At 56.1% G+C, this 26,428-nt stretch overlaps 1 protein-coding gene across 1 annotated transcript; it reads left to right on the top strand.

The window, feature by feature from the left end:
* The first annotated feature begins 14,109 nt into the window (after positions 1 to 14,109).
* ZP3 (zona pellucida glycoprotein 3) lies at positions 14,110 to 19,374 on the top strand. The gene is made up of 8 exons (XM_004620887.3): positions 14,110 to 14,394; positions 15,397 to 15,515; positions 16,353 to 16,456; positions 16,539 to 16,716; positions 16,803 to 16,920; positions 18,240 to 18,331; positions 18,412 to 18,572; positions 19,138 to 19,374. Exons 1-8 carry the CDS (start codon positions 14,110 to 14,112, stop codon positions 19,350 to 19,352), a joined length of 1,272 nt encoding a protein of 423 aa, XP_004620944.3. The 3' UTR covers positions 19,353 to 19,374.
* Positions 19,375 to 26,428: the final 7,054 nt, after the last annotated feature.

Genomic DNA, 26,428 nt, shown 5'->3' with positions numbered 1-26,428 from the left:
AGCACATCCAGCATTGCTCAGGGGTCACTCCTGGCTCTGCACTCAGCCGCATGCAAGGCAAATGCCCTCCCCACTGTACTACCCTCCAGCCCCTCTTCTGCTGGTTTTGTAGGGGGAGTTACCTGGTCCCTGGGATCAATCCTGGGGCTCCCCCACAAAGAGCACGTGGCAAACCTTTCAACCCTCCCCCATGCCCCCCACCATTTTTGATTCAGCAGTTCAGGTCTGGGGTGACAGTCTTCCCAAAATATTATTTCAAACAGTGCTCAGGAACCTGGGGCCACTCGCCGTGACAGTCAACCAGGCTGGATGGTTCAATGCCCGGTGCGACAGAGAGGCCTCCTGGGCCAGACCTGGGGGCCTCAGAAAAGCCATGTGGTGCCAGCAACCAAATTTGAGGTCTTATACATGCAATGCACGTGTGCTTGACTCCTGACATCTCCGGTCCCAAAGTGTATTTATTATTATTATTATTTTGCTTTTTGGGTCACACCTGGCAATGCACAGAGGTTACTCCTGGCTCATGCACTCAGGAATTACTCCTGGCGGTGCTCAGGGAACCATATGGGATGCTGGGAATTGAACCCGGGTCAGCAGCGTGCAAGGCAAACGCCCTACCCGCTGTGCTATTGCTCCAGCCCCCTCAAAGTGTATCTTTTCTGGTACCTCCTAAGACGTGCTCAAGGGACCCAGGGGCCAGTTCCAGCCGTCCTGGGCTGGTCTGTTCAATGCTAAAGTCCAAAAATGAGGGGCTTCCCAGGCCTTGAGGTGCTGGGGACCACCAAGGCCACTTGAGCAGTGCTTGGGGGCCTCCAGGGACACACCTCAGTGCTGGGGGGCCAGGCAGTTCTGGCACACACAACACACACTTCCCTGACCACTGAGCTATCTCCCTGGTCCCCCAAAGCATATTTAACGTAAATGATGCAAAAAAATCAAATAAGGTAAATAGTGCGGGTGGGAGTGTGTTAGGAAGCTTGCCTTGCACATGCCAGGGATCAAATCCGGCTTTGATACCCGACATCCCATAGGGTCCCCCAAGCACCACCAGGAGTGATTCCTGAATGCAGAGCCAGGAGTAACTCCTGAGCATCACCGGGTGTGGCTCCCAAACAACAACAACAAATGGACTGGAGTGATAATACAGCGTGTAGGGCCTTTGCCTTGCACACGGCCGACCCAGGTTCTATCCCCAGCACCCCATATGGTCCCCCAAGCACCGCTAGGAGTAATTCCTGAGCACAGAGTCAGGAGTAACCCCTGAGCATTGCTGGGTGTGACCCAAAAAGCAAGCAAACAAAACAAAACAGAACCCAACAAATAATAAAAGTAAACGGTTCCCTGAGCACCCCTGAGAGTGAACCCTGAGCATGGAGTTGGGAGTAACCACAAGCAAAATGGGCATGACGCCCCAAAACAAAAATAAAGCAAAATCACTCCTCCCGCAGCCTGAGGAGGCCTGGAGGCATGAACCCCGGGCCGGGTTTCTCACCCCTCACAGGGAGTAGCCTCTGGTCTCCCCTAGGGATGGCGCCCTTCCCCCAAAACCAACTCTTTCTTCTTTCCCTTCGTTGCTGGAGGAGGGGGTCCCACATGTGGGCTGTGGAGCTTGCAAGGAGGCGGCTTGATTTTGGGGGCACACCCGTTGGTGCTCAGGCTAACTCCTGGCTCTATGCTCAGGGATCACTCCCACTGACTCGGGGACCTTACGGGGTGCCGGGCATGGAACCCGGGTCAGCTGCGTGCAAGGCAAGTGCCCTCCCTGCTGTGCTCTCGCTCTGGGGCCCCTGCGGTGCTGGTGCATATTCTGGAGGCAGTGCTCATGGGAGGGTGCAGTGCCGCTCATGCTCCTGCTCCCCAGGGGCTGTCCCGGGGACAAAGGGGCCACTGTGGCCGGGTGCACCCACAGCGTTCAGGCCACCCCAGGGCCATCTCAGACTCATCCTTTACATTCTTCATGTTCTTGAAGCCTCTGGACCCAAATTGTGCTTTTTGGCTGGACTACTCTTGGCAGAAGCCCAGCTCTCACTGTCAGATCCCAAACACAGTGTTTGGTGCTGGTAGGGGTGGATATGACCCTGCAGTGCTCAGGAGTCAGCCTCACCTTGGTGCTCTGGGGTACTAGGTGGTATGTGGGGACCATGAGGTGCTGGGGAAAAAACCTTGAGCAAAGCATGAGCTAAAGGGCCAGAGAGACAGCACAGCCGGGAAGGCGCTTGCTTGGCACACAGCCAACCCGGTTCAGACCCTGGCGCCCTGTAGCGTCCTCTGAGCCACCACGAGGAGTGACCCCTGAGCACACAGAGAGAAGCCCCTGAGCACTGCCAGGTGTGCCCCCCCAGCCAAATGAAACCAAACATGTGCTCAGCCCCAAGCACCATCTACCAGGCTCCCATATATATATATATGTATATATATATATATATATATATATATATATATATATATATATTGCTTTTTGGGTCACACCCGACGATGCACAGGGGTTACCTCCTGGCTTTGCACTCAGGAATCACCCCTGGCGGTGCTCAGGGGACCATATGGGATGTTGGGAATCGAACCCGGGTCGGCCACATGCAAGGCAAATGACCTCCCTGCTGTGCTATCGCTCCAGCCCCCGCTCCCCAATATTTTTTTAAATTTTAAATAGAACTCATCTTTATTTTATTTATTTTTAAAATTTATTTTTGTTTGGGGAGCCACACGCTGCAATGCTTGTTTTGGGGGGGTCACTTCTGGCTTTGCACTCAGGATTCATTTCTGGTGGTGCTCAGGGGGTCGAAACTGGATTGGCTGTGTTCAAGGCAAGCGCTCTCCCCACTGTACTATTGCTTCGGCCCTGTCAAAAAAAACTTTTTTTTTTAAGTTTGGGGGGTCACACCTGTGGTGCTGCTCAGGGTTGACTCCTGATTCTGTGTTCAGGGGACCAGGCAGTGCTGGGATGGGACTCAGGAGCACTGAGCTACCTCCCAGGCGCCCAAAAGGGTTTGTTTTTTTTCCATTTGGGCCACTCCTGGCTCTGTGCTCAGGAATCACTCCTGGTGGTGCTCAGGGCATCATATGGGGTGCTAGGGATCGAACCCAGGTCGACCATTTGCCAGGCAGGTGCCCTACCTGCTGTGCTATCGCTCCAGGACCTGCCTCCAAGGGATTTTCCTTTTCATTGGCTGGGGCGGTGGTGGAGGTGCTCAGGGCTCAAATCCAAGACTGGTCCAAAGCAAGGTGAGAGCATTCCCATTTGAGCCTCATCTCTGGCCCCCAAAGGATATTTCTGAAAAGTTCCAGAGGAGCAAGCAGGTGTGTGATGGATAGACCCAGAGGTTTATGTTCCTGCAGTGTGGAGAGAGAAGGGAACCCCCCCCCACACACCCTGGAGAGACTTGCTTCCCTGGAGGGGAGGGGATGCCCTGCTGCCAACCCAGAACTCCCTCCTTCTTCCTGCCTCTTTTCCATTTCCCAGGCCCTGGAGCCCCTGACCCCCTCCCCCGCCATGCACAGCTCGATCCACTCTTGTCTTCTGCCTTCCCGGGACCCCCCTCCTGCCATCTACCCGCCTTCCCTCTTCCCCTGTTCAATTTCTCCTTCCAGGCTGCATTCTTGGGGACAGAAGCAAACAGAAACCCTTTCACCTGGCATGGATTGATCCTAGATGGCGAGAATCCAGGCCCCCTCCCTGTCCCAACCCGGGCTGCAGAGGGCAGGTCCTGGGCTCAGAAGGGGCGTGTCCCAAGCAGGGCTAGGGAGGGAGTCCAGGGGGGTCAGGCCTTGCAGGCGGCTGATTAAATACCATCTATGCACGGGGCTGGAGCGATAGCACAGCGGGGAGGGTGTTTGCCTTGCACGCGGCAGACCTGAGTTCGATTCCCAGCATCCCATATGGTCCCCTGAGCACCGCCAGGGGTAATTCCTGAGTGCAGAGCCAGGAGTAACCCCTGTGCATCGCCAGGTGTGACCCAAAGAGAAAAAAAAAAGGATACCATCTGTGCACTTGAGAATGCTGTTTGTTGGTTGGCTTGGGGGGCCACACCTGGTGATGCTCAGGGACTACTTCTGGCTCTGCACCTGAGGTGCTCAGGGGACCATTTGGAATGCCGGGGATCAAACCCAGGTTATCCACGTGCAAGGCAAACACCCTATCCGCTCTACTATATCTCTCCAACCCTAAATGCTCTCTTTGTTTGGTTTTGGGACTAGACCTGGAGGTGCTCAGAACTCACTTCTGGCTCTGTGCTAAGGGATCACTCGTGGCAGGGCTCTAGAGACTATAGGTGGTACTGGGGATTGAACCCTGGGCCGGCTGTATGCCAGGCAAGCACCCTCCCTGTTATACTATTTCTCCAGCCCCACGCTGGAAACAACCCAAATACATTCTGATAGGTAGATTAAATATGGCTTTGGGTCCATAGAATACTTCTCGAAATGCAAAGGAATGAACTGGAACCATAGTGCACTGACCTTTCACGCGGTTGATCTGGGTTCAATTCCTGGCTTCTCATATCATCCCTCAAAAATTGCCAGGAATGGAGCTTGAGCAATAGCACAGTGGGTAGGGCGTTTGCCTTGCACACAGCCAACCCGGGTTTGATTCCCAGCATCCCATATGGTCCCCCGAGCACGCCAGGAGTAATTCCTGAGTGCAGAGCCAGGAGTAACCCCTGTGCAATGCCGGGTGTGATCCAAAAAGAAAAAAAAATTGCCAGGAGCGATTCCTGAGCGCAGAGCCAGGAATAATCCTTGAGCATTGCTGGGTGTGGCCCTCAAACCAAAAAAAAATAAAATAAGAAAGAACCCAAAGCAAAGATATGTAGTATTCTTCCAATCACCCCCTGATAGTGTGGGAGGGATTACACTGGAGGCGTCCTGGCCAGGGAAGCTGCAGGTGCTGGGGCCAACACCCAGAAGAGCCTCCACAACCACTGGGAGGGCGTCCTTGCTGCAAGATACAGCCACAGCCACAAAACGCAAATTCCACAGTGGAGTCAGAGCTTGGATGAGAAATACCAAGGAGTCCTTGAAGCTTCATTCTAGAACCTTCCACAGACAACAGAAGGGAACACGGGGGCTGAAGCGATAGTACAGCTGGGTACTATGGCTCTAGCACTTGCCTTGCATGTGACCGACCTGGATTCGATCCCCAGCATTCCCTCTGGTCCCCTAAGCCCTGACAGGGATAATCTCTGAGTGCAGAGTTGGGAGTAAGTCCTGAGTGCCTCTGAGTGTAGCCCCAAACTAAACAATAAAATGTAGGGAGCATGTGGGGTGCGGTGGGAGCAGCCTCACTCTCAGGAGAGTTGCTTGACCAGAATCAAGGCTATTCTGTCTGTCTAGCACTTGCTTTCACAGGTACCCGCCAGCCTGGGGGCGGTGGCAGAAACAGCTCCAGGACATTGAGTAACTATGCCTCCCAGGAACTTCTGGGAGCTGCTGTCCTGTTCTGAGAATCAAGGGGACCCATATGGGTCAGCAGTGACCTGCACCGTGCATGACTGCTTCTTTGGTTTTTCATTTGAGTTTGGGGGGCCACACCCATCATTGCTCAGGGGCTGCCTCAGGCTCTGTACTCCGGACCGTGTGATACGGAATCCAACCTGCTCCTGGACGCAGAGCACTCACCGCCCTGAGATCTGTCTCCCCAGACCGCTTTGTGCCTTTAGTACAATAGTTTAATTTTTTAAAATTTTATTCTACTTTTATAAGGTTGTTCACAACAATATTTTACATTCAATAATGCAATATTTTAAAAATCCTTCATTTTTCTTTAAGGTTTTTGTTTGGCTCTTGGAGGTTAGCATCCGTCAATTTTGGGGGAGTATGTGGAACAGACCATGTACTTCAGTTCTCTGAGCTGTCTCCCCAACCCCTTAAATGGTTTATTTTGGGGGGCCTGGAGCGATAGCACAGCGGGTAGGGCGTTTGCTTTGCATGAGGCTGACCCAGGTTTGATTCCCAAGCATCCCATATGGTCCTCCGAGCATCGCCAGAAGTAATTCCTGAGTGCATGAGCCAGGAGTAACCCCTGTGCAACGCTGGTGTGACCCAAAAAGCAAAAAAAAAAAGTTTTTTCTTTTGGCGGGGGTTGGGGCGCAGGTCTGATTTGGGCCACACTGGGCAGGGGCTATACCTGGCTCTTGGCTCAGTGGTGACCCCTGGTGGTGCTCAGTGGAAAATATGCGGTGTCAGAATGGAGCCAAGTCTGCAAGTGCAAAGCAAGCCCCTGACTCCTGTTGTGTCTCTCTGGCCCCAGCACACCAGCTACTTGGGTCTTCCCTGCTGACAGGAAGAAAGGAAGGTTTTACAGTCTTTTTAGATTTTTTTTTGTTTTAGGTACACACTTGGCGGTGCTCAGGGCTGACTCCTAGCTCTGCACTCCGGGATCACTCCTGGAGGGTTCAGGGGACCAGATGGGGTGCCAGGGATCCAAGCTAGATTGGCCTTGTACAAGGTACATGTCTTCCCTGCTGTACTACCACTGAAGCCCACTGTAGCCTTTTTTTTTTGTTTTTTTGTTTTTGGGTCACACCCAGCGATGCACAGGGGTTACTCCTGGCTCTGCACTCAGGAATTACTTCTGGCAGTGCTCAGGGGACCATATGGGATGCTGGGATTCGAACCCGGGTTGGCCCATGCAAGGCAAACACCTTACCTGCTGTGCTATCACTCCAGCCCCCAGCCCTTTTTTTTTAATTAAAAACATTTTTTTTATGATGCCTGGGATTAAACCCAGGACCTCACACATGAAAGGCAAGTGCTCTACAGGGAGCCAAATCTCCATCTGGGAAATCCTTTTTTTTTTTTTTCTGGGGGGTGGACAGACAGGGGACCACACCCTGTTGGTATTGGGGGACCATGAAGTGCTGATGACCCAGTGCAGGTTTCCTGTGTGCAAAGCAAATGCTCTGGCCCACTGAGCTCTCTCCAATCCCCAGGAAAGGCCCATTTTGTTTTTTAAAAGGAATCAGCCAGAGTGATAGTATAACTTGTAGAGTGTGCATATGGCTGACCCGGGTTAAATCCTCAGCATCCATATGGTTCCCTCAGTCCCACCAGGAATGATCCCTGGGCACAGAGCCAGGAGTAAGATCTCAGTTTTAGGACCTCTCCAAAAAACAGAGATAAAAAAGGAACTAGCTGGGGGTCCAGGAAGATGACACAATGGGCTGGAATGTATATTTAGCGTGAGGGAGTCTAGAGGCTGATCCCTGGTCCCTGATGGGCCTCTGAGCATCACTGAGAATAACCCGTGAGCAACAGACCAAAATCATCATCACTCAGGAAATAAAAGGAGCTAGTTGGGCAGACAGGTGTGACTCCCTGTCTACTCCCTGTGTGTGTTGGAGGTACATGCCGGGGTCCCGCCCTCCACACATGTACAGTGAGTGACTTCTGTGCCACAGTGTCTGAGAGGTGGAAGAGGGAAGAGATGGGGACCTGGGGTGATGCTCAGCTGGTGGGAGCACCGACTTCATGTGCAGGAGGCTCTAGCTTCCATCCTCAGCACCCCACAGTCTTCCTGCCCCAGTGCAGCCAAGAGGGACCTCCGAGCACCAAGCCAGGAGTTTCTCAGAACACCATTGAGTATGGCCCCCAAACCAGAAGGAAGAAAACAGAACAAGAACTGAGGTTGGAAAACTCCTGTGTGAGTCTTGGTTTGTGTCCCCTCACCTGCACCCCACCCCGAGTAGGTGGCCTGTGCATGATTTCGCAGGTGGGGGAAGATTGGGGTGCTCAGAGCTATAGTACAACGGGTAAAGCCCTGCATGTGGCAGACCTGAGTTTGATCCCCAGAATCCCATATGGTCCTTTGATCACCGCCAGGAGTGATTCCTGAGTGCAGAGCCAGGAGTAACCACTGAGCATCACCAAGTAACACTGTAGCACTGTCGTCCCATTGTTCATCAATTTGCTCCAGTGGGCACCAGTAACGTCTCCATTATGAGACTTGTTGTTACTGTTTCAAATACACCACTGGTAGTTTGCCAGGTTCTGCCATGCAGGCAGGATATTCTCAGTAGCTTGCCGGGGTCTCTAAGAGGGACGGAGGAATCGCACCCAGGTCAGCTGCGTGCAAGGCAAATGCCTTGCCTGCTGTGCTATCACTCCAGTCCTATCACCAAGTATAACACCCCAAAATATCGGGGTGCTTAGATGAGTGCCATAAAGGATGTAATAATTGTTAGCCATGGCCGGAGCAAGAGCACAGCGAATAGAGCATTTGCCTTGCACGTGGCCGAGCCTGGCATTCCAGATGATTCCCTGAGCCCACCAGGAGTGATTCTTGAGTGCAGAACCAGAAGAAAGCCCTGAGTATCACCAGGTGTGGTCCCTAAAACAAATAATAATAAAAATACGAATTAGCCATTGCCCTCTTAGGATTTATGTCCTCATTGAGGGGAGGGTCCACCTTAGCAAAGACCCTGTACCTCACGCAGAACTGGAAGGTTCCACTTTCTTGCAAAGACTGCCAAGTTCTCCCGCAGCCCGGGCTGAGTGTCTGGAAGTCACTGTGCTGCCCGGGGAGAAATCCAATTTTTCCATCTGGAGAAGAAGCATCTCAGCCCTCTCCTGAGAAACCATCTGCTTCCTCTGCCTCATGTTGAGTTCCTGTGCAGACGAGGGCTAGGCTCCCCCACTCTCCCTCTGCTTCTCCCCACTCCTGTCAGCACCCCGTTTGAATGACCTGCTCTTAGATGATGTCTTCATCTCGGCTGCTGTGTCTCTTGCCCTGATCCTTTTCTTCCAAATTCTGGGCTTACTCCACCCTGGACAGTTCTATCTAAATTTTAGAATCAGTTTGTCGAGTTCCAGCCTGGCCCCCTGACCACTCCGACCCCACCCCAAACTTTGGATAAAAATATAGATTGATTTTGGAAGCACTGATATCTTCAGAATGTGCCATTGTCCCTCCATGAATATGGGGGACCTCTCAAGGTATTCTCTGATGTCCTTTGATTTGGTTTTCCACATTTTTTTCTCAAAGATCCATCACTATGTGGGTTTGGGGGTTCCAGGCAGTGTTCAGTGACCTGGGGACCCTTCTGAGACCCTTGGTCAAGCAGTCAGGAAACTCACTACCAGGGTATCGGCAGGGGCTGACCTCTAAGGTTCCAGCTGCAGTGCTGACTGTGGACAGCAGGTGGCGCTGGTGGGTTTGAACTCGGGTCCCAGCCCATACAGGGCCCCACATCGCTGAACCCTAAGCAATCTCCCACCAGAGAAAAAAAGAGTCTAGTAATCTCATATTTTATTTCAGTGACTTCTTTTGTTTGTTTGTTTGTTTGTTTTTTTAGGCCACACCTGGCGATGCTCAGGGGTCCCTCCTGGCTCTGCACTCAGGGATCATTCCTGGCGGTACTCTGGGGTTTGATGCCAGGGATCAAACCTGAGTCAGCCACATACCACATGCAGGGCCAGCGCTTCACCTGCTGGAGTATTGCTCTGGCGCCTGGTGACTGCTTTTGGAAACTGGTGAATGCCGTCCACTGAAAATAGATCCCATTGTCTTGCCTTCCACTGTGACTGACCTAGACAGGCTTTATTTAGTTTTATTTATTTATTTATTTGCCACACCTGGCAGTGCTCATGGCTTGCTCCTGACTCTATGCTCGGGGGGATAAAAAAATCACTCCTGGTAGGCTCGGAAGACCATATGGGGTGCTGGGGTTTGAACCCACATCACGTGCAAGGCGAGAGCCCTACCCACTGTACTATATTTCTGGCCCCAAGTTTTATGTTTTAGTTTTCACTTTGAAATGTTTACCCTTCACCCTGCTTTACAAATATGGATAATTCTGTGCATTGATGCTCTCTCTCTCTCTCTCTCTCTCTCTCTCTCTCTCTCACGTTCTCCTAAGCACCCAAGTCCCCCACCCCCTCTCCACTTGCCCCCTGTGCTTCTCAGCCAACCAGACCAGTGGTTCAATGCTAGGGCCTAATGTATAATGCTGTGAGTTTTTCAGGCCCTACTGGGATGATTCAAGTCACCTCTGCACTGCTGGGATGGTCCAGGGCTGCACTTGGCGATGCTCAGGGAACCATGAGGTGCTGAGGACTGAACTGGACTCAGCTGCAATCCTTGCATGTACCCTAACCACTGGTCTATCTCTCTGGCCCCTGACAGTTCTGAACCCTGGTCCCCATCCCTCAACCCAGGGGCACACGATGTCATTTATGTTTATTCCAGTGATGGTTGGCATTGACAATGTAGTTAAAGTGTTTCCAGCTTCACGGACTCTAAGATATCCACTTACTCCCTTGGAATTTATAAGGGAAGCTGACTTAGGGAAAGTTGAGCCCTGTGAATGCAAATGCCTCCTACCTGCTTAAATGCTCATCAACCTGCTTTTCTCCCCATCATTAGTTCCCATTTATTTTTCTAGTGGTAAAATATACATAGCAAAGCTTATGATTTGAAGCTTTTAATTAATTAACTGGGCTGGAACGATAGCACAGCGGGTAGGGCGTTTGCCTTACGCGCAGCCGACATGGGTTCAAGTCCTCCGTCCCTCTCAGAGAGCCCGGCAAGCTACCGAGAATATCTTTCCCGCACAGCAGAGCCTGGCAAGCTACCTGTGGCCTATTTGATATGCCAAAAACAGTAACAACAAATCTCACAATGGAGACATCACTGGTGCCCGCTCAAGCAAATCGATGAACAACAGGATGACAGTGACAGTGATACTAATAAATTAAATAATTTTGGTATTTGGCCACACCTGGTAGTGCTCAGGGCTTACTCCTGGCTCTGTGCTTAGGGATCACACCTGGCAGGGCCCATATTCAGTGTTTGGGAACAAACCTGAGTTGACTGCTGGCAAGGCAAGCACCCTGCTTGCTGTACTGTCGCTCCGGCCTCATTTGAAGCTTGTTAAAGCATTCCGTTCTGGGGCCGGTGTGAAAGAGCGCGTTTTCCTTGCACAAGGCTGACCTCAGTTCAATCTTTGCCATCCTATAGGTCCCCTAAGCCCTGCCAGGGAGTCCCCGATTTGATCATCAGACACCTGTTCAAATCAGCTCCTCAATTTTTCCCACATGTTCTTGGTCTTGTTTGAGGGCTTTTTGGGGGGCAGGGGAGCGGAGAGGGTCTTTGAACAGTGCTCAGGACCCCTGAGGCCCCCACAGGTGCTGCACCCCGGCGGGTTCATGCAAGGGCCGGCGGATGCAGTACTGCTCAGGCATGATGCTGGGGTTAGCATCAGTCGGGATGGCCCTGCTGTGCTTGCGGGGTTCCCAAAGGGCAGCACCCCGCAAGGCTTGGGCCATCACATAGTGTGGAGCTAGAATGAGGGTCCACCACATGCAAGACAGATGCCATAAGCCCTATACTCTGGCTTCTTTGGGCAAGATTTTGCACATTCACCCTGGACTTGACTGACCCTAGTTCTGGGATCAGTTAATCCTCTGCTGAGCCCTGGGAAGCTGTTTGCCACGCACGTGGCCCACCCAGGTTCCATCCCTGTACCCCATGTAGTCCCTCAAGCTCTCCAGGACTGATCCCCTGAGCACGGAGCCAGGAGTAAGCCCTGAGGACCGCCGGACGTTGCCCTCAAAATAAAAACAAATGAACAAAAAAGCAGTATCTGTGCTTTTTGTGCTGTGCTACAAAAAAGAATTGTAATGGGGGGTAAGGAGCGGGAGCTCGCAGCTGGTGCCACGCCTGGGTGCACTGCAGCCACCAGGGGCAGGGTGCCCAGGACATGTAAATAACCTGGCATCTCTGGGCTGGGCGGCTGGTCTGACAGACCCCAGGCCCAAGTGGGTGTCTGGAGGCCTCTTTGCCAAAAAGAGGGACACAGGCTTCCCATGTCCCCAAGTGCACAGACACCTTCGTCCTCACCTGTCTCTCTCACTAGCACATGGTCACCCCATTTCCCACCCCCCCCAAGGGCTACAGGACAGAGGAGGGATACTAGAGATCAGGGGCAGCCTTCAGGGGGCCTTTAGCCCACCTCCCCTCCCTCCTGGCAACCCCCACGAACACAGCTGTGGCCCATGGGCTCAGAGAGAATCTCGCCAGGCGGGTTGCATTTGGCATCAGGCAGGCCCCCAGAATAGAGGGGCCACAGCTGCCTGCCTGCCTCTGGCCTGGTGGGCAAGGAATCTGTAGGGGAGGCACCCCTGACCTCTGAATTTTGACCTGTTTTTCTGCTGTCTTCCTCCACCCACCCCATCCATCATTCACGCTCCGCGGAAGTCATGGGGTCATCCTCCGGGGCCTTTATTTTCCACAATAGTCAAAACAAGACCAAGAGAGCACCAAGAAAGTATTGAAGCCTCTTGAATGTGTGACCCAGTTTTTTTTTTGGGGGGGTGGGTAGCAGTATCAGGGTTCAAACCCAGGACCTCACACATGGGGGACATAAACTTGACCACCGAGCCGCACCCTCCTCACCACGGATGGACGAATTTCTTTTATTTTTTTATTTTTATTTCTTTTGGTTTTTGGGTCCCACCTGGTGATGCACAGGGGTTACTCCTAGCTCTGCACTCAGGAATTACTCTTGGCGGTGCTCAGGGGACCATATGGGATGCTGGGATTTGAACCCGGGTCGGCCGCATGCAAGGAAAACGCCCTACCCGCTGTGCTATCGCTCCGGCCCTAAAATGTATTATTTTTTAAAACTGAATCACAGTGAGGTACTGTTGACAAAGCTGTTTGTGATTGGATTTCAGTCATTTCATGTTCCAACACCTGTCCCTTCACCACTGTACATTTCCCACCACCAAATCCTCAGTTTCCCTCCCTGCCTCCACCTCAAAGGCACTATGGCAGGTACTTTCTCTCTCTCTCTCTCTCTCTCTCTCTCTCTCTCTCTCTCTCTCTCTCTCTCTCTCTCTCTCTCTCTCTCTCTCTCCTTTTGGCCATTATGCTTTGCAATACAGATACTAGGCTATCATGTATATCCCTTTACCTGCTTTCAACACTCAGTTCTTGTCCAGAGTGATTGGTTCCAACTAATATTGTCATATGGGCCCCTTCTCTATTCTAACTGCCCTGTACCTATGGTCCAATTAAAAGTAGACTCTTTTGGGGGTGGGTGGGAGACCACACACTGGATGATGCTCAGGGCTTACCCCTGGCTGCGTTCAGGGGACCATATGGGGGTGCTAGGGAATTAAACCCAGCTTGGCCTCATGTGAGGCAAGTGCCCAGCCTGCTGTCCTATTGCTCAGGCTCCCCCCCCCCGCCCCTTTTTTCTTTTTTTTCCGCTTTTTGGGTCACACCCAGGGATGCACAAGGGTTACTCCTGGCTGTGCTTGGGGACCATATGGGGTGCCGGGAATCGAACCCCGGTTGGCCACGTGCAAAGCAAATGCCCTACTGTGCTATCGCTCCAGCCCCGTTCAGGTGAACAGGCGCTGACTCCTGCCCCAGCAAGGAGATGCGTTGACACCGCGGCGGCTGCTTTTCCCAGGCCTGGCAGAGCCGGCCGCGCGTCCATCACGTCCTGCTGTCTCTGGGGCCGCCACCTGCAGCCAGAGCTGCCTGCATTGTGCCAGTCTTGGCACCTCCCAGGTCCCCGCCACATAGCCATGCCACAGCCCCAGCGCGTCTTCTCCCCGCTGTGATCTCCCTCTCCGTCCTCTAAACCGCCAGCGCCCCGCCGGACGCTCCAGCAGCAAAGCGTCCCCCCAAACCCACCCAAGGCCCTTGGCTCCAAGCTGCCTCCACAGAGCTGGAGCCATTTCTGCTCCCCATCAAATCGGGCCCCCTCAGTCCTTCCCACTGGGTCCCCGCTTCCTTGTGCCACCAGGGTAGCTCTCTGCTCCTGCACTGACCTCTGCAGGTCAGGCCAGCAAAGTGGGACCACATGGGGGCGGGTGCTCCTCCCTCGGCCCAGGCGCGACCACTTCTGCCGCCTTCGTTCCAATGCAGATCACTTGGGGAGAGGCTGTGGCCCCAATAACCTCCAGCTGAGGCTGAGGCTGCAGCCTCCGCTGGTTTGCAGACCACCTTCGCTGCCCCAGCCCCCCCTCCTCTCCCCTCCCCCCGCTGCCGCTGGGATTGGCCGAGGCAGGGAGACAGGTGGGAGCCGGGGGCTGGCTGGGGCTATAAGAAGCCCGGGTCGGGGCAGCCCGGGAGCTGCTGGGAGGGACTCCTCGGGTGCCACCATGGGACTGAGCTTTGGATTCTTCGTACCCTTTCTGCTCTGGGGAGGTTCGGGGATGGTCTGGGGGGGCCCAGCAGGCCGTGCCTTGCTGGGGGCTCACCCCGTGGAGGTGAGCTGCCAGGAGGCCCAGCTGGCCATCACCGTCAGCCGGGACCTCTTCGGCACCGGGAAACTCATCAGACCCCAGGACCTCACTCTGGGCCCGGGGCTCTGCCGGCCGGCGCTGGCCCTGGAGGAGGAGATCAGGTTTGAGGTCGGGCTCCATGAGTGCGGGAACAAGCTGCAGGTGAGGCTGGGGCCCCCCAAGCCAGGCTTCGGGGGGCCTTGGGGACCTGGGGGTGAAGGAGCTCCAACCTTGAGGTCGTGACCTTTGTTTCCATGAGGTGGGTGGGTTGGGGGGCCGGGTACAGCACTCTGGGGGCCATGCCCCTGCTTGGAGGGCCCACAAGCCCCAGGGAGTTTGGGGGGCCACTGTGCGTGGAGAACAGCTCTGGCGTGAGCTCTGGCATCTCTGTCAGGAGGCTCCAAGGAATCGCCAGAGAAAAACACCTTGGATTTGGGGACCCCTCATTTAGTGATGGGAAGCCTTGAGCTGAAAGTGGGGGTACGGGCGTGAGCTCACCTCCAGGTGACGAGCCAGAAGACCAAACTGGGGCCCAAGTGGGAGGGGGTTTACGTAGTGCTGGGCTTGGGTCCTCAGCCCCTCCTGCAGGGGACAGTGGGGGAGGCACCTTCCAGCCGAGCTGGGCCCAGCAGGAATCCCTAGTTGGCCCTTGACCCCCTAGGCTACTTCCGCAGAGCCTGTCTCCCCCAGGGTGCCCCCCCCCACGACCTTGCACCTAGCTGCCTCCTGACCCCAAACTTGGTATCCTAGCAGCTGGGCTGGGTGCCGGCAGGAGATCCTGGTCCCCTGGGGCTGGGCTCTTATTTTCCCAGGGAGCACGGCAGGAGCCACTTGGCTGATGTTCCCGCTCGGCTGAGAGGTTGGGTAGGGATGGACATAGCCCCCACCACGGCCCCACCTGGAGCACATCCGGCTCCAGTAAAGAACTAACTGCCCTGAGTGGCCATGAGTTTCCAGAGCTTTCCAGCCCCAAGGCTCCCCCGGGAGGGGTGAAGGCAGGGTGGGCAGCTGTGTGCGGGCCCTGGGGGGCTGCCACCAGGAACTGAGGGTTGGGGTACAGTGAGCTGCCAGCCCCTGTACTCTGCTCTCCTCATCCCTGCACCCTGCCGGGGGTCGGGCTGGCAGGGCAGGTGAGGCTGGGGCTCTGACGGTCCCTTCTGGCAGGTGACTCCCGACGCCCTGGTGTACAGAACCTTCCTGCTCCACATCCCTCGGCCTTCGGGCAACCTGTCCATCCTCAGGACCAGCCCTGCACGGATCCCACTGGAGTGCCGCTACCCCAGGTCCGTGCTTCCCACCCTCAGCATGGGCCGGGTGTGCTGGGGGGCTGGGAGGTCGCTGCCAGGTGAGCTGGGGGCCGGGGTGTGCTACGGTGTGAGCTCAGGGCCTCCTGCCAGCAGCTGCAAGAGTGGTGCTAAGAATGACAGGCCACACCCACATCTCATGAGCGCTTACTCTGCACGTGGGGGGGGGCAGAGGTGCCCTCTCCAGCAGGAACCCCCTAAGGCGCAGGTAAATGGACAAGGTGCCCTGGCTGGTACCCACCAGCAGAGATGGGAGAACGCAGGAGGCAGGGAGCCAGGCCTGAGCGGTACAGGGCGCCCTCTGGAGGCCTCTAAGAGAAGCGCAGGGAGTTGGCCTAGTTCGGGGGTGGTGAAGGGATGGTCCCAGCAGGGTGCCCCGCCTGTGCCACATCCCTCCTGCCTGTGGTTCCGTGAGCCCGGGAACCTGCTCCAGACTCCGGAGACCTAATGACTGGCTGACTGAGCCCCAGTGGCCTGTTCTCAGTGGGGGGGTCCGGAACGCATAGAGGCCCCCCAGAAATGTTAATCCCAGTACCAGCTGCGGCCTTAGACGCCGGGCATGGGCTACCCTGATACCTGGGGGGCCTCTAGTGCATGCCCCTCACGAGGGCCGAGCCTTCAGCTCACACCTGAGCCTCCAGGATCCCTGGCTAAGGAGCAGATCAGGGTTTGCACCTCAGGTGAAGTTTTTGTGACGGCGGGGGGCGGGGACCCCATCACTAAGTCTTGTTGCGGGGCAAAGGACAGGCCAGGGGCTATCCGAGCGGCCAGCGGGGCAGCCATGGCCGGGTGTGGAAACTGGTTCTCCGCCCCCAGGCATGGCAACGTGAGCAGCCGGGCCATCCTGCCCACGTGGGTGCCCTTCCAGACCACAGTGTCCTCCTCGGAGAAGCTGGTCTTCTCACTGCATCTGATGGAAGGTGGGCAACGTGGCTCTGGGAGGCCAGGAGGGGCCCAGGGGCAGGCGGGCGCCAGCATCTCACTCCAGCCCACGCCTTGCAGACGACTGGAGCGGTGAGAAGCAGACGCCCACCTTCCAGCTGGGGGACAGAGCCCACCTCGAGGCCCGCGTCCATGCTGGCAGCCACGTGCCACTGCGGCTATTTGTGGACTCCTGCGTGGCCACGCCCACGGCTGACCAGCATGCCTCCCCGTCCCACACCATCGTGGACTTACACGGGTGAGAGCAGAGCTGGGCCGCCTTCCCGGGGGAGCCCCCTGCCCTTCGCCAAGCCCCAGGCCTGGAACTGTTCTCTCCCTTCCCAGCTGTCTCGTGGACGGTCTCTCAGACGCTTCTTCGGCCTTCCACGCCCCCAGACCCGCACCGGAGGTGCTCCGTTTCTCTGTGGACGTGTTCTACTTTGCTAATGACTCCAGGAACACGGTAAGAGCTTGGCTTCGTATCCCGGGAGGAGTGGTCTGAGGTCAGCCAGACCGTCTGCTCTGAGCCTTCATTGACTCTTTGCCCCCCCCCCCCCGCCCCGTCATCCCAGGGATCTCCAATCCAGTCCAAGAAAACCGAGGGTCTGGAGGAATCAAGGAGAAAAATCCTAAGACGAGTAGAAAGCCCAGAGGAGGGGTGCAGAGGGGTGCAGGCATCAGGGCACATGGGGAGTTTGGGATCCAGGGGTTGGTGGCACCGATGGCCTTGACCTTGCCAGAATTATCAGGCCCAGAACAGCTGAGGCACGGTTTACCGCCATTAGGCATAGTTCTGTCCTGCAGGCTCTCTTGGACCTGTCCCTGCAGGGCACGGGGGACCGGGTGGTGCTGGGTTCAATCCCCGGCATCTCATAGGGTCCACGATCACCGCCAGGAGTCCTTCCTGAGTGCAGAGCCGGGAGTAACCCAGGAGCATTGCTGGGTGTGACCCAAAAGGCAAACAATTGTCAGGTGGCTTTGAAGCAAGCCCCTAGAGACTGGAGTGGGGGTGAGATTAGGAGGGAGGCTGGGGAGCAGGGCCCCCTCCGGGGAAAGGTCACAGTCCTGGTCCTGCTCCTCCTCAGTCTCCAACCTGGGGGGCGGGGCTGCTCTCCTGGGGAAACCGTTTCCAGCATCTCGGAGAATCTGAGTGAACAGCCTTTGACAGCAAAACACCCCTGGTCCTGCCATCTGGGTCTCACGGTGCACATGTCACCGTCTTACTATCTGCTCACCCATCTGCTAATATGCGGGAAAAGGCTTCCAAAGCCACTTAACACACCCGGGTGACTCTTAGCAACCAGGATCATCGGCCTGTGGCAGTGAGCAGACTGGGGGGATAGGGTGACCCAGGGCTCCCCGGCAGTTCTGGATGCGGGTGGTGGGTCCTACAGGACCAGGTGCTGCCAGCGGGTCCGAGAGGCAGGGGAGCAGCGGGAGCATCACCTGGCTCCATCCAGCACCTTGCCAAGACCTGGAGGGGGTCCTGGTCTCTGACAGGGACTCGTGCTCGGAGGACAGGTCCCATGTTGGCACTGAGTCAGGTGTGAGCACAGGGTTTTGCTTTTGGGGTTTTTTTGGGGGGGTGGCAGGGTTGTTCTTGGCCACACCAGGCTTGCCTCTGGTTCCTGGAGTGATCCTGGAGCGTCACCAAGTGCGGCCCCAAAACCAAACAGCCCTCCAAAATGGGGCTCCTTGTCCCCTCTCCAGTCTCGGTGGAAGGTGCTGGAACAGCCGTGCCCCCAGCCCAGACCCCACCTTCACTGCCCCCTCGACCTCCAGGTATACATCACCTGCCACCTGAAGGTCGCCCCCGTGGACCAGGGTCCCGATGGACAGCACAAGGCCTGTTCCTTCCATAAGGCCTCTGGCAGGTGAGATGGACAGATGGACAGAGGGACCCGGGGAGGGCGAAAGGTGCTTCCACAGCTCCAACCCTGGCCCTTCCCTGCAGATGGTCCCCAGTAGAAGGCCCCGAGGACATCTGTGACTGCTGCTCTGAGGGGGACTGTGGGACCCCGGAGACCCCCAAGAATGTATCCCAGTGGCCCCCCGTGAATGTGTCCCACTCGATGTGGCAGCAAGAGATGCATAATCCTCGCGCCCGAAGGCACGGTGAGTCTGAGCAAGCTGCGGTCCCTGCACCCCATGGGGGCTGCCTGTCCCCCCTCCTGCCCCTAGGGGAAAGGCCTTTGGGGGATGCTGCTGGATGGGGGTCAGGGGGCCACACTCGGGATCAGATTGGGGTTCCTATGGGCAGAGCTTGTGTCCAGTTCTTTGTGTCCTCTGTTCACCCAGGTTGTTGGGGTGTGGGGCAAGGGGTGAGACTCAGGCCCCCCGACATGCAGGGCGAACGCCCTACTGCTGAGCCACGTGCTGGCCCCCCTTAGAAATCTGAGGCTGGGCCGGGCAGCACTGAGGGGAAGGCACTGGCCTTGCATATGGCCAACTCAGGTTTGATCCCCAACACCCCGTAGGGTCCCCTGACCCCCATCAGGAGTGATCCTGAGCACAGAGCCAGGAGTAAGCCTTGTGTACCGCTGGGTGTGGCCCCTAAACAAATCTTGAGGCTAAGGAGGAATTATTTCTCCCAATCCTGGGGTTGTACTGCCCGGTGGGGGTCAGGCAGGGGAAGTGGATGCACTCTAGCTCGGGACCCAGGGACCCACATGTCTTCCAGTGACCGAAGAGGCTGATGTCACCGTGGGACCGCTCATCTTCCTAGGCAAGGCTGGGGACCGTGCTGTGGAGGACCTGACCCTGCAGGGCCCCCTGGCGCTGGCCCTGGGCCTGGCCGCCGTGGCCTCTGTCAGTCTGGCTGTTGTTGTACTGAGCCTCGCTAGAAGGGCCCGGCCCGAGCTGCCCGCTGTGACGCGTCCTGTCTCTGCTGCCTAATAAAAGAGAATGTGACCTCTGAGTAGGCTGCGGTGACTGGGCAGGGGCGAGGGGTGTCCTCGGGAGTCGGGTAGAAAGGCAGGAGGCGCCCGAGTGTCAGTGTGGCCCAGGCTCCCGGGGGGACGGCCAGCCCCTTCCCAGGCCACTGCCGCACTTCCAGATGGTGCAGGGGCTGCAGCTTGGGAAAGAATTTCCGGCCTTGTCCTGGAGGCGTGTTTCGGGGGCGGGCGGCCCAGGATTTGGTCTTGGGAAGAAGCCGGTGGAGCGCGGGGGGGCAGGGGGTGGGCTGTGCCGAGGGCTCCCCTGGAGGTGCCCTGCAGGCTGTGTCCCTGGGCCCCCTCACCCTCAGTCCCCTCTGCCCATGGAAGCCGTGAGTGTCCCCAAAGGAACTGGGCCCGGGGGTACCCAAGAAGGTGTCCTGCTTCGCCCCTAAGTGGGGGGGTGAACTGGGCCTGAGCTGCTCCCGCCCCCTCTCCCCTTTTCTCTATCTCCCTCCATCCCCTCTTCCCTCTCCTCTCCCTCCCTTCTCTCCTTTTTTTTCCTCCCTCTCCTTACCCCGTTTCTTTGGGGGGGCCATAACTAGGGGTGCTCAGAGCTCCCTCCTGGTGGGCTCAGGGAACCATCTGTGGTGTCTGGGATTGAACTGGGTGGGCCAAATGCAAGGCAAAGCCCCCTCCCCACTCTTCTATGGCTCCTGCCCTTTCTTCCTCATCCCTCTGCCCTTCCCCCCTGCCATCACTGGAGCCCCTGCTAGCCCGTAACTGACCGGGCAGTGTGGCTCGACCAAGTGTGGAAGGGCTCCTCTGGGGCCTGGACAGCCCTGGCCCAGAGTGAGCAGGGCAAGGCTGGACATCCAAATGCCTGCAGAGCCGGGTTCAGTTCTGGGTGTGAAGACTGGGAATCCCGGACCCAGCTCTTGGCCCTGCCAAGGGTGACTTGAGCATCAGCATCACTGGAGACCCCTGGGAGAGGCCACTGGGAGTTGGGAGGGTTTCAGACCTCAGTCTCCAAGTACCCACATGGGTGACTGGAGTGAAGTCTATAGGTAGGAGGGGTGGGCTTCCTGGTGGTGGTAGCCTAGAGCAGGAGGGATGGGCTTCCTGGTGGTGGTGATCTCAAAGCTAGCTCACAAAACTAGCAAGTCCAAAATATGGAGGTGGATGTGGAGAAGAGAATGGGGAGAGCCCATGCCCTGGAGGAAAGGGGGTCTCTGTCCAGAAAGGGGGTGCTCAGTGGAGTGCTAAACTGGGTGCCACCACAGGCCTGCCCAGGAGCAGGCCGGGCCCCTCGCCTGGAGTAACCGCTGGGATGTTGTGAGGTGGCGAGGGGGCAGGGTGCCCACCCGGGCCCCAGCACCCCGTCTCAGTGGGGGGCCTCACTCCTGGACTCCCAACCCCTGTTTCCGGGTCACCTTGGGGTTCAGCCCAGGCTGTTTCCAGGCCCCCAGAGGGGGGCGGGTGCTGGGGGCCTTTGCGGCCCCTAATGCTGCCCTCTCACCAGAGTCCTGGGCTCTTGCGACATCCTGGGAACTCACTGTTCCCCTAGCTTCTGCTCGCTCAGCACAGAGGAAGTGGCCATGCCTGTGTGGGGAGGAAGTGGAAGCCGGGGGCAGCCCCAGCAGCCACTGCAGGCAGTGCATCTGGGTGCTGGTGCAGCTGGGGCAGGAAAGGCAGCCTCCTCCAGGAAGCCCTCCGGGAGGGTCCATGCCTTCCTTTCCCACGAGGGAGCCAAGAGGACAGGCAGCCCGGGGGGCCTCCAGCCTAGTGTCCCCAACCTATTTTGGACGGATCGTGTTCTCTGCTGACCATATTTCCTTCCTATGCCTCCCACCCCCGTCCAGCTGAGTGACCCCCTAGTCCTAGACCATGCCCCCTCATTGATGCAATTTTCATCTTGGAGCACACAGGGGGCCCCAGTGGAGAAGCTGTTAAAGTTGCTGTTCTGGTGTTGGCAACTCCTGCATCCAGAGACTCCGGGTGACTGCTCAGGGCGTGGGTTTAAAATGTTGCCTTAGGGCCAACTAGTACAGCGAGGAGGGCACTTGTCTTACACATGGCCCACCCGGGTTTGATCCCCGGCACCCCTTAGTGATTCCAGTGATTCCTGAGTGTAGGTCACACCGCCGGATGTGACCACTGTCACTGTCATCCTATTGCTCATCGATTTGTTCGAGCGGGCTCCAGTAACGTCTCTCATTGTGAGACTCATTGCTACTGTTTTTGGCATATCCAATACACCACGGGTAGCTTGCCAGGCTCTGCCGTGCAGGCGTGATATCTCGGTAGCTTGCCGGGCTCTCTGAGAGGGGTGGAGGAATCGAACACAGGTCAGCTGTGTGAAAGGCGAATGCCCTACCGCTGTGCTATCGCTCAGGCCCAGGATGTAACCCAAAAATAAAATAAAAAATATTGCTTTAGTGGGCCTGAGAGAGGGAACAGTTACTAGGAATCTTGGAGCCGGCCTCAGATGGATGCCCACTGGGTCCCCTGAGCCCTGCCAACAGTTGGGGTGTGGCCGCAACACAAACACTTAGCCTTGGTGAGGACAGAGACAGGCAGGACAAGGGCCGAGGCACTTGCCTTTTGTGCTGCCAAAACGGTTAGGTCCTAGCACGGCACATGGACCCTGAGCACTGCCAGGAGTGATCTTTACACAGTGTCCAGTGAGGGCCAGAGACAAAAGTAAACTGCCTTTGTGTTTCTGTCCCGGCAGCCGGGGAGGAGAGAGGCAAATTAAACCACAGGTGAAGGCGTGCGTAGCAAACCAGGGCACCAGCAGGTACGCCTTCCTCCGATTCCCAGGAGAGTCTCATTCAAATAAGTACTAAAAATTCTCTTATTTCAATGGCAAAAAAAATAAAAAACCACTGAAAAAAATAAAACCATGACTACACAAATAAGTCTAAGCAGGCCTTGTTTGGTAAGATGAAGAAAACCAATTTAGAGAATGTTATATATATATATATATATAGAGAGAGAGAGAGGGGAGGGGTACCACACCTGGCAGTGGTCAGGGGTTATTCTGGGCTCTGTGTTCCTAGCGGGGTTGAGGGAGTCAGGTAGGCTGCGTGCAAGTTACAGTACTATCTCCCCACCCCTTTACTTTTTTACTTAAAATTTTTGGTTTTGGGTGACACTTGGTGATGCTCAGGGGTCATGCCTGGCTCTGCACTCAGGAATCACTCTGCTGCTGATGCTCACAGGACCCTGTGGGATGCCAGGGATTGAACTCATTTCGGCTGCCTGCAAGGCAACACCTTACCCGCTGGACTATTGTTCCAGCCCTTTATTTGGGATCAAACCCATACCTTTGCTGGGTCCTGCTCGGTGATGAGGCTGGAGGGACCATGATGTGTCTGCCAGGAATCAAACCCGAGGCCTCGCTCATGCAAGGCCGGCGTTGTGCTGCTGATGTTCTTCCCCCTCCCCCGAATCTGTTTCATGAAGGTGGTATCAGAGCTGTGCTGATGCAAAAGTGCCTTCCTTTGGGCCAGAGCAATAGTACAGTGGGTAGGGTGTTTGCCTTGCGCGCAACTGACCTGGGTTTGATCCCTGGCATCCCACATATGGTTCCCTGAGCACCTCAAGGAGTAATTCCTGGGGCTGGAGCAATAGCACAGCTGGTAGGATGTTTGCCTTGCATCAGCCCACTGGGTTCGATTCCCAGCATCCTATATGGTCCCCTGAGCACTGCCAGGAGTAATTCCTGAGCATTGTGGGGTATGACCCAAAAAGCCAAAAGAGGGGGCTGGAGTGATAGCACAGTGGTGTAGGGTGTTTGACTTGCATGCAGCCGACCCAGGTTTGAATCCCAGCATCCCATATGGTCCCCTGAGCACCGCCAGGAGTAATTCCTGAGTGCAGACCCAGGATTAACCCCTGTGCCTCGCCGGGTGTGACCCAAAAAAAAGCAAAAAAAAAAAAAAAAGCCAAAAGAAAAAAAAAAACGGAAGAAGCCTTCCTTCCCAGCAGGGCCAAGCACAACTCCGCCCACCTGCGATCCTGGGTACTTTCTCTGACCTCTGCGCTCTCCCTTCACAGGCCTACAGCACTGAGATGTGACATGTCTCAGTCTAGAAAAGGCACAGACTTTCGGCATCAGAGTCTCTAGCCCTGGGGATCAGACTTGAAGATGGAGAGAACACCCATTACCCGTTAACATTTGCTCCTTTCAGTCTTTTCAGTCTTTTTCAGACTCAGCAGCTATTTTTAGCATTACTTAGTTTTTTTTTTTTTTTTGCGGGGGGGGGGGGTTTGAAATTATGCCTAGCAGTGCTCAGAGGGCCTTATTGTTGGGGTCTCAGCAACCAGCCTGAGACCCTGGCCAAATCCCCTTCCCTTAGAAACAGGAGCAGGCTCTCTTCAAACAGGGCCCTAAGGCCCTATGCCAGCACTCCACCCAGAAAGCCGCCCTGGTTGAAGAGATAATGGGATGAAACTTGAAAGTCACCACTTGTCTGAGCTAGCATACCCGATGACCTTGAGAGGCAGGGAACATAAATCATTAGCTAACATCTGTAAAGGGCCCAGCAAAATGTTTACTCAAGAGTTGATAGCCAGAGGCTTCTCCCCTTCCCACTCCCTCTCCCATAGGGAGTAAGTCCGGTGGCTGGGGGATCATACTCCAGTTTGCCGGGGTCTACTGGCCAGGACCCTGACACCTTATGGGATACCGGAAGCCAAGTCTGGGTTGGCTGAGGGCAAGGAAAGCCCCTTACCCACTGCACTATCTCCTGCACTCTCTCTCCGGCCCCGAAGGTTTATCTTTAACTTTTTCATCACTCAGTGATGCTCAGGGCTCATTCCTGGTTCTGCACTCAGGAACTACTCCTGGCAGGCTTAGGGGACCATATGGGATGCTGGGGATCGAACCCACACTGGCCGCATGCAAGGCAACTGCCCTCCCCACTGCCCCTCTCTCCTGCCCCCTAGCAACGGCTTTCTAAGCAGCCCTGAGGGCTAGTGAAAGCTGCTAGGGAAAGTTAGAGGCACCAGAAAGATAGGGCTGTCTCCCCTGGGGGATTGGCCCTATTTCCCCCCCCCCCCCGCCTTTTTTTTTTTTTTTTTTTTTGCTTTTTGGGTCACACCCGGCGATGCACAGGGGTCACTCCTGGCTCTGCACTCAGGAATTACCCCTGGCTGAGCTCAGGGGACCATATGGGATGCTGGGAATGGAACCCGGGTTGGCCGCGTGCAAGGCAAACGCCCTACCCGCTGAGCTATCACTCCAGCCCCAGCCCCCCCCCCCTTTTTTTGAGTCACTCCCAGCTGTGCTCAGGGATCTCTCCCGGTGATGCCTAGCGGGCTCTGTGTGGTGCGAGGGAGTGAATCTGGGATGGCTGAGTGTCTTGCAGGCACCTCACCCTCTCTATTATCTCTCAGGCCCCTGGCCCCCAGGCTTCAGGTGAGGAAGACCCTTGTCCACCTACACACCTCAAGCCTGCTGCTAACGCAGACCTGAGCGAGGATGCCAGGGGTCCGATCCCAAGAAGCCATCTGGGAGTGGGGTGGGGACAGGCTGCGGAGAAGGCCTGTAGGTCAGGGCCCGGATGAGCGGCCAACGCTTACATGATTGTCCACAGAGGAAGGAAGAAGGACACGCCAGATCCAAGCACATTCCAAGAGCCGGGGATCCGCCTAGGGTGGTGCATGTTGGGCGGGGACACCCTCTCCCCACAGGACTGCGACACTGAACACTGTTGCTGGTTGTGGCGGTCACACCTGGGTCCTGGAGGCCACCTGGAGAGATGCCAGGTGCTACTCACCAGAAATAATGAACCAGGCAGCTGTGGCTTCTAAGTGGCCAGTTCCTTTCACATGTCTGATAGAAGCCTTTTAGCCAGGATACCAGCCCTGCCTCTCCAAGCAGGACCTCAGAAAGGTGGCGACTCTCTGGCAGGCATTCCGGGGCCCCATCAGTGAGTCTGTTCTCGACTTTGCCATGACTGGTTTCCTGCTCCTAGGTGACCCTTTTCTGGGACGAGAAGCTTCTGGAGCAGCCCCAAACCCCCTGCTATAGAGTTTCCAAAAAGTGTGGCTAGAGTAATTAGGGATCAGTCCTGGCAGGACCGAACCCAGGTCAGCTGCGTGCAAGGCCAGCACTCTCCCTGCTGGTTGTCGCTCTGGCGCTCTGGCCAGAGACAAAGGGCTGAAGTGATGGTACAGTGGGGGCTGGCCTTGCCTGTGGCTCACCCAGGTTCGATCCCCAGCATCCAATAGGGTCCCCGGAGCCCTGCCAGGAGTGATTTGTGAGTGCAGAGCCCGGAGCAACCCCTGAGCATTTCCAGGTGTGGCCCAAAAAGGAAAAAATAAAAACACAAACTTCAAAACAGTTTAAGTGATTTTGCTACTAGCCAGATTTGGGGGGGCTGGGGGGCTCTGAAGTGACTCCCAGTGGCTGGGGAGAGCACCGGAAAGCTTGTGACCCCAATCTTGGAGATACCATTAAGCAGAGAATTGGGGTCTCTCAGCTCCTACTCCCTTGGGCACTGTGCCTTGGTGCCAGGCTGACGTGTGTGTGTGTGTGTGTGTGTGTGTGTGTGTGTGTGTGTGTTGTTTCTATTTTTCTAAATGTAAAGCACAGGTGGGTTCACAGTGAGTTACAAATCTACAAATCTCTTACCCCCAACCCCACCCCATGTCAGTCTTGTCCAGGCTGCTTCCCTGAGGCTCCTTCTGTGTCCAGAGGCCTGGCCACAGTTTTCCGAAACAAGCAGGTGCCCCTTTGACTTCCGTCCTCTCTACCCGTCACTTTTATGCTAAACAACAGTCGGTCGGTCAGGGCCACCCTCCCAGGGAGCCCCTGAAACTTCCTCATTCTTTCTGCCGGCTAGAGGCCAGCTGGTCCTGAGACTCCTCCAGGCAGCCCTCCACCCCCACCCTACCCCGCCCTCACCAAGAGGGGCTGGGGTGGTTCCAGGTCCTTGCCTGTGTCCTGCCGTTTCAAGTTCAGTCCCAAGTGGCCAGTCCTGTTTCTCTCCTTCCCAGCATCCCAGGGGGCATGGTTGCACACACATTCCCTCCTTTCTTCCCCCAGCCTGAACAGGCCAAGCCCAGACCCCTGCTCACCCTCTGCCC

This window comes from Sorex araneus, chromosome 4 (assembly GCF_027595985.1).
Source record: "Sorex araneus isolate mSorAra2 chromosome 4, mSorAra2.pri, whole genome shotgun sequence".
NCBI classification, from domain to species: Eukaryota; Metazoa; Chordata; class Mammalia; order Eulipotyphla; family Soricidae; genus Sorex; species Sorex araneus.
Note: the sequence above shows the minus strand (reverse complement) of the source record. Positions and strands in the feature narration are given on the sequence as shown.

Coding starts and splice junctions, on each gene's coding strand:
- ZP3 (XM_004620887.3), top strand. CDS start 14,110: ATGGGACTGAGCTTTGGATTCTTCGTACCCTTTCTGCTCTGGGGAGGT. Junction 16,921..18,239: donor CTAATGACTCCAGGAACACG/GTAAGAGCTTGG, acceptor CTCGACCTCCAG/GTATACATCACCTGCCACCT. Junction 18,573..19,137: donor TCCTCGCGCCCGAAGGCACG/GTGAGTCTGAGC, acceptor CATGTCTTCCAG/TGACCGAAGAGGCTGATGTC.